At 43.2% G+C, this 7,789-nt stretch overlaps 1 protein-coding gene across 7 annotated transcripts in view; it reads left to right on the forward strand.

The window, feature by feature from the left end:
* The window catches only part of MARF1 (meiosis regulator and mRNA stability factor 1), a 34,501-nt gene that overhangs the window by 12,139 nt on the left and 14,573 nt on the right, over positions 1–7,789 (forward strand). For all 7 annotated transcript variants that reach the window (XM_025206435.1, XM_006025586.3, XM_014520801.2 and 4 more), the window contains 6 exons: positions 514–671; positions 794–958; positions 1,868–2,057; positions 2,580–2,758; positions 4,543–4,623; positions 7,430–7,666. In XM_025206435.1, coding sequence (XP_025062220.1) covers positions 514–671; positions 794–958; positions 1,868–2,057; positions 2,580–2,758; positions 4,543–4,623; positions 7,430–7,666 — 1,010 coding nt within the window. The remainder of the gene's footprint in view (positions 1–513; positions 672–793; positions 959–1,867; positions 2,058–2,579; positions 2,759–4,542; positions 4,624–7,429; positions 7,667–7,789) is intronic.

The raw sequence follows: 7,789 nt of genomic DNA on the forward strand, positions 1-7,789 counted from the left end.
GATATAATCAATAGTTTTCTGAATCTTAACCTCCCTGTGTTGGGTGTGACTTTCCTCAATGGAGGGAGCTATCTGTGATCTTCCAGAGAGAAGCTTTTATCTTCTGCCTTCACACCACACTTTTTCAGGCCTAAGTGCTATCAATTTCTTGTCCAGGGCTCCAAATACAGCTATCATTTATCTTTGCTTTGAAAACCACTGATCTTGCCTACTGTATCTTGAAGGGGTGGGAGAGTAATTCAGTGTGCAAATAATCTGGTAATTCTAAAGATTGAAGTTAACCTCTACCCCATTTCATTTTAGTTACCACTAATTTCCACTATATTTCTAACAAAATGCTGCTGTTTGTTTTTAAATTGTCACTGGGTATAATTTTACTTCTAATTGCACCTAGAATTTATTTGTACAGCTATTTTGAAGAAGGAAAGTCTTATGAAGGAAAAAATGTCACAATTTAACATAGTGTGGTTTTGGTTTTTTTTCCTTAACTGCTTTGTTTCCCTTGCTGTAAAGGAACTGTGCCGCCTTGAATCAAAAACTATCAGTAGAAATATTGAAAACCAGCAAGACCACTTAAGAGGACAAATTCCTGCACAGAATAACTCTAAACCTGTGTGTCCAACAACCAAAAAAGTAGGAACAGGAGAATCTACCTGTAAAATCAACCAGAAGTATGTTGGGGGAAAAATACTAACACTACAATAAATTTAATTGAGTAAAAATCTTGAGCTCTGCGACATAACACATTTCTTTTTTTTTCTCTAACTCCTCCCTCCCACCTCCTGTCCCCAAGTAAAAAAGACACCCCTGTTCCCAGAAGCATTAGCAACTCTCCTGTAGAAAGAAAAGATAAAGATGAAACAGTATTCCAGGTCAGCTACCCTTCTGCTTTCAGTAAGCTAGCATCATCACGACAGCTGAGTCCTCTGCTTATGTCCCAGAGCTGCTGGTCATCTCGGTAAGTGTGCATGTATTTAATATCTGGAATATTTGGGCTGGATTTGCTAGGTGACTTGTGGTTGTTTAAACACCCCCCCCCCCCCCCCTTTCCCCCCCCCCCCCCCAAAAAAACCCTTCCCCATGTGCAGTCTTCCTGTCCCTTCCCACTCCACCGCCAAAAAAAATCCTGCATATGCATTTGTGTCTAACAGCCATTTTGACACTCAGCCTTTGGTAGGGATGGATGCTAACGTATTAGTTGCTATCTGAGCACTAATGGATAGAGCTGGATTTAAAAACAAGAAAAGGAACATTCCTCACTTTCAAATAGAAGCTCACTTTGTGGTAGCTGTTTCATGCAAATCCTTCTCTCCTTACTGGTGTTGGTAGAGTTCACAGTATTACTGAAGTACTTCTGCTTCCTAACATTTGAGGCAAGATTTTTTTACAAGACCTGCATGTGCCCAGTGATGCAAAAATTGTCTAATGATCTTGGGAAAAGTCTTCCTGGGTAGATAACAGCAAGTAGTTTGGGCTTTTAATGTATAGAGAAAAGTATATATTTTATGAGCAAAAATTCTATCCAACTCCAAACTTTGCTGTTCATTTTGAGATGATAGTTTGTGGGGGTTCTAAGTTTGTTTGGGTTTTTTTTGTTTGGTTGGTTGGGTTTTTTTTGAGGAAATAATCCGTTCTTCAGTGTAAGAAGACACTTTTGGTTCCTGTGTTTGGACATGTGAACAAAATGCTTTTGTGTAAGAAAAATGCAGTTAAACTTGGTAAATCTGTTTACCTAATTTGTGTGAGAGCTTTTCTGCACGTGCTTGTATTTTCAACACACGGACACCAACAGAATTATCACTTGTCATAGTCACTGAATGAAAATAAAATGCTTTCTTTCATTTTTTTCCTCTTTTTTTTCATTCAGGAGTATGTCTCCAAACCTTTCAAACAGATCATCCCCACTCACCTTCAACATTATAAATCAGATCAGTGGTACAGACTCTCCTGATCCTTTTGCAAATGGTGCAGATATTCATATCAGCAATATAGACTACAGGTTGTCCAGAAAAGAGTTGCAGCAAATTTTGCAAGACATTTTCTCTAGACATGGCAAGGTAATGGATCTAATCCTTTCTCATTTTGATTTGATTTGATTTGATTTCCTTTCTTTAGCTTTCTGTAAGCACTAAAAACTGGTCTGGTGACATCTTAACATGTTGGAACTCATCAGTCAGTATTTTGTGATGCTGGGCCATAGTACTTCTTGATCCATGCATTTTGTTTTGTATTCTGTTTTTCTAGGTAAACATGATAAAGGTGCTGTGTGCGCATTCATTTTGAGCTTGTAAAATATTTTTTAAAATTACCCTCTACTCCTAATGTTAGATTCAAAAGTATTGGACGCTTTAAATATTGAGTTGATATTTAAAATCTTATTTAATCAACTGAAACAAAGGTGGATATTGTTTTGCTGCCAAGACTAGAAAATAACCCATCAATGAGATGCCGTGGGATGGTTCAGAAATGGCTGCAAAATAAATTTGTGTATAGCTTGTCTAAATTTCCATGTTAAAGATATGACTTCTAGCTCAGTCTGATCTCTTTTGTGACCTGTGTGGTTCATATTTCTCTTCCAGGTAAAGAATGTAGAGCTCAGTCCTCATACAGATTACCAACTGAAGGCTACAGTTCAAATGGAAAATCTGCAAGAAGCAATTGGGGCTGTCAACAATCTTCACAGATATAAAATTGGCAGCAAAAGAATTCAGGTCTCTCTAGCAACAGGAGCTGCTAATAAATCTCTGTCTCTCCTTAGGTATAAAACAACCTAAATGCTTTTTCTTCAGTTATTAGAGAAATCAAAGAGCAATGAGGGAGAGAGGTTGAGAAGAATCCACGCAAAATTTATTTTTTGTATCAATTGACTAAAGTTCATTTGAAGTGAAGAAAAATTTTTTATCTTGTAGTATTTAGGTTAGCACTAGCTACATTTTCGATGTTTTGTTTATGGTGCTTCTCTGCTATATAAAGGTACCAGATCTTCATTTGGAAGCTTCATGCTATTTGACTTCACATCATTTTTAAGTTCTGGAGGAAAGTCAGTTTGTTAGTTTCATGAAACTGGTACTGTACTCAGAAGTTAGTAAAAGCTAACGGAGCTAAAAAGTGACACTATCAGTTACTGTTCTACTTCTGGGTGCTTACTCTATATCTTATTAATATGGCTTTCATATTATCTTCCATAATTATCTGGTGCCTACCTCTTATGCATATTTTGAACAGTCTTTGAAAAAGTCTCCTGGATGGTTGAACTAGAGGGCAAGAAATATTTAGGGGTGCACTGATAGAGATTTTGGGGGGCCAGTACTGATATCTAATATTTAAGGACGCATATTGGCCAATACCGATCCGATATCCGATACAGCTGCCATCAGCTGGTGGGGGGAGCAGATCAACGCCTCCTGCGGTGAGGGAGAGGGCATGGGCAGGGCGCAGGATGGAGGTGCAGCTCATGGGGTGGGAGCAGCTCCTGCTGCTGCTTGCACCCCAGGAGGGTGGGGGCGGGCATGTGCCCCCTGGATTGCCACAGTGCGGGGCAGGTTGCAGCTGCAGGGTGGAGCTGGTGCTATGTGGGGCTCTTCTCACCAGAGGCTGTGCTGGGAGGAGGCTGCAGCCATCCCAAATTTTGTCACATTCTGCTCTCAGTTCTGCACCTCCACCCAAGTGCCAGGAAAAGCCTGGCTGCGCCAGTTGGTGGCGTGGGGCTGGGAGCAGAGCTCCAACAAAATCTGGGGTGGCTGCAGCCTCCTCTGCATCACTGGAGCCCGCTCTGAGCCCAGCCCCAGTGAGAAGAGCCCTGCACAGCACTGGCTCCACCCTGCAACAGCAGCCCGCCCCGCACCGTACAGATCTGGGGGCACGCTCCACCCGACCTGGGATGCAAGCAGTGGCAGGAGCTGCCTCCACCCCACAAGCTGTGCCTCTGTCCCCCGCCCCAGCTGGGCAGTGCCTGCCCCTGCCCCCTCCCTCACTGTGGGGGGTGTTGATCTGCCCCCCGACACCCCTTCCCTCCCCTTCCAACTTGCCAGCCAGAGGCAGCTCTCCACGCTGCCAGCTCTGCTCCTCACTGCCCGAGTGCTGCGCTGCTTTGGTGCAGATGTTTTAGTGCTCCTTTAGAGATATTACATGTCCTTTTTATCTTCTAAGCAGAAGTATGACATACATACATGGCCTGGATGCAACAGAGCAGAATTTGACCATTTGTCATGCTTAATACTAAGAAGTCATATACACAAACATTGCTTAAATGTGCTCCAGTCCCTACTTTGACATCATTTACAATTGGCAAAAATATCAGTGAATTCTGGTTGCTTTGATCAACTTACTGTTTTGGGATCATATAAGGCTAGGGATTCCTGTTGTTCCCTGATTCATTTTTATAACAGGTTAACTTTTATTGAAACCAAAAGCATTAAATTGGTATTAATCAGGGTACTTCATCCTCAGCTGAGAAACAAAGTAATTGAAGTAAACTTCAAGAGATTACAGAGTTAACTTTTGCTTAATAAGGGTTCTAACATTAAAAAATTTCACTTGCAGTTCAGAAACAATCTCTATCCTCCAGGATGCTCCTGCTTGTTGTCTGCCTATATTCAAGTTCACAGAAATCTATGAAAAAAAGTAAGCTTTAAATTGCATTTGGTTTTAAATGTTATTACCAAAAATAATGTGTTGTTTTTTTTTTCTGTTTGTAGAGTAAAATACAATAAGTGATTAAAGTATAAGCAATATTTTCTTTGCTAGCGTAGCAGAATTCCATGCACTTTATGTATTCGGAGGCCAAAATATTGCAGTTGGTTTTCCATTATAGTTTGCTACCTTTTTCAGTTTGAAAATATTAGTGCTTTAAATTAACAGTTCAGATTTGGTAGCTATCTTTTCAGACTGTCTTTTAGGCTAGGGACAAAAATTGCACATATACTGGTATAAGTGATTGGAAAACAGTTCAGATCTGTAATACAACAGAAGTTCAGCGCATGTAAATGGGTTTAAGGTAAACCTGGATGGATGTAGTATCAGACTTAACTGATTTAGGTTAAAATGTTTAATTGAACTTCTGTCCCATATCCCCTCCATATTCAAGTTATCCCACAGTCCCCCACAGAAGATGCTTTTCACCTCCCCCATAAACACTCCCCCACAGGGTGGGTGAGCTACCTTTGGCCCAAGCTATCTGCAGGGAGGCATGCTTTCAGGAGATCCCTGGGTCAAAAAAAAAATGCCAAAAAAAAGCGGGGGAGGGGGGTATATGTAGCAGCAATGTGCACCACCCAAAACTGGAGCCTGGCCAGCTAGAGCCACATTCTGGCTGCAGGCCAGTAGGGCTGTACAAAGCGATTCAGAGACGATTCGGAGGCTGAATATACAAATCTGGATCGAATCACTAGAAGCTTTAGGCTCTCTGAATCGATTCGGGTCATAGGGTATAATGGGGAATCGATGAAATATCTATACCTTTGTTGGTTTTGGGCTGATTCAGAAACTGATTCATGAAACTTGCAGGGATAGTAGCGGCTGCTGAGGGCATGAAGCCTGCCAAGTTTCAAAGTGATGGGTGTAGGGGTTTCTGGGAAACTGCACCTCAAATCCTGAAAGCCGAACTCATGTCACACGTGTGTGTTAAGCCATAGTGGGGTGAAAACTGCAGGGGTGGTAGCTCTTGCTGAGGCCACAAAGCCTGCCAAGTTTCAAGGAGATAGTTGCAGGGGTTTCTGGGTAACTGCACCTCAAACTGCTGACCAGCAAAACTTGTGACATACTTTACACTGTGTGTTCAGGCATAGGGGGGTGAAAACTGCAGGGGTGGTAGCCCCTACTGCAGCCACAAAGCCTGCCAGCTGTCAAGGAGATAAGTGCATGGGGAGTCTGGGTTCTGGGGCCCTGCACCTCTGGTCGTAGGCAGGCAGAACTCGTGATATGGGTGCTTGTGGGACTGTGTGTTCAGGTGTGCCTTTCCTGGCACTGGGGCCTCTGCACAGCATGGCAGTGTGCCCCTGCAAGGTCTCCTTCTCCCCATCAGCCTCGGCCCAGTCCACCACTGTAAACGACAGCAGGTCAACATAACTTAGCTGGCTCAACACCAATAGCACCAGCAGCATCAAAGGTATCCAGATGGAACTGTCACAGAGCCTTTCTTTTTATAAAGGAGTTGACAGCAAGAAGTAAAGATGTTGTGTTGGATGTATGTTACTCGTGGTGTGTGATGGCTTATCTTGTGTTTTTATGTTTATATGTTTATTATGAAAAAACCCTAAATAGTTTGAAAAATATATCTTAGGAAGCTTTTGGGTTGAAAAACCCTTTGTTAAGCTGAGGAAGTACCTGCAGTTGGTGTGTCTCCTGGTCTTGGATGGGAGGAATAGTAAAGAAGGCAGAGGCCGGCCTGACACGCAATGCAGGCAAGAAAGCCAGTCAGTGAAAGTGGAAATGGAGGCGTGAGGGGCAGGGGGGGATATATAGCAGCACAGGTAAAAGTGCAGAGGTACCTGGGCAGTCAGATGTCTGAGTGTTGCTTCCCTGTGGCCAGAGGTGCAGCACCCCAGAGCCCAGACTCCCATGCAGTTTTCACCCCCCTGTGCCTTAACACACACAGTGTCACCTATGCCATGAGTTTTGCTTGTCAGCAGTTTGAGGTGCGAGGGGCAGGGGGGGATATATAGCAGCACAGGTAAAAGTGCAGAGGTACCTGGGCAGTCAGATGTCTGAGTGTTGCTTCCCTGTGGCCAGAGGTGCAGCACCCCAGAGCCCAGACTCCCATGCAGTTTTCACCCCCCTGTGCCTTAACACACACAGTGTCACCTATGCCATGAGTTTTGCTTGTCAGCAGTTTGAGGTGCAGTTTCCCAGAAACCCCTGCACCTTTCACCTTGAAACTTGGCAGGCTTTGTGCCCTTAGTAGCAGCTACTACCCCTGCAAGTTTCATCTGAATCAGCCAAAAAACAAGAAAGTTATAGATATTTAATTGATTTCCCCATTATACCCTATGGCCAAATCTTTTCCAAATCGATTCGGCCGAATCGAATCAGAAAAGCTATTTGGACCTCTGAATTGAATTGGCCAAATACGAATCAAATAGTTGCCTGTTTGCACAGACCTACTGGCCAGGCTTCCTGTCATGGCTGCAGCCTTGGGAGGACCGCAGGACCCCAGATACAGCTGCTGGGGCCAGCCCAGTTGCTGGGCGCCGCCTCCCCTACCCCATCTGGGGTAACCTGCTGTGTGGCACAGGTGTTTCCTGGGGATGGGTAGCAGCAACCTGTCCCCAGGCAAAGAAATGTCTGCGCGTGACTGTACTTGCTCAATGTGGAATATTTAATGTATTCTGTCACTAAATATTTATTTTAGTCCTTGGAATCTGATTCTTTTCTAGTTCTCCTCATCAGGTTCTTTTTTATGAACAGTGTATCATTATACATCTCATTTTAGATTCGGACACAAGCTAATTATAACAGATCTATATAAATTAACGGATACTGTGGCAATCCGTGACCAAGGAAATGGACGATTAGTATGTCTTCTACCCAGCAGCCAAGCAAGGCAAAGTCCTTTAGGATCTTCGCAGTCTCATGATGGCTCATCAGCCAACTGCAGTCCTATAATATTTGAAGAGCTGGAGTATCATGAACCCATTTGCAAACAACACTGCTTGGATAAAGACTTCAGGTAGAATGCGTGTGGAAACTTTTTTTTTTTTCCAGAAGTATTTTACTTGAAAGTTCAGATCTTACCTTCTGAGTATACTCCTATTGCACCTTCCTCAAATCCCTGGAAAAAAATGTTAACATT

This window comes from Alligator sinensis, unplaced genomic scaffold (assembly GCF_000455745.1).
Source record: "Alligator sinensis unplaced genomic scaffold, ASM45574v1 scaffold927_1, whole genome shotgun sequence".
NCBI lineage: Eukaryota > Metazoa > Chordata > Crocodylia > Alligatoridae > Alligator > Alligator sinensis.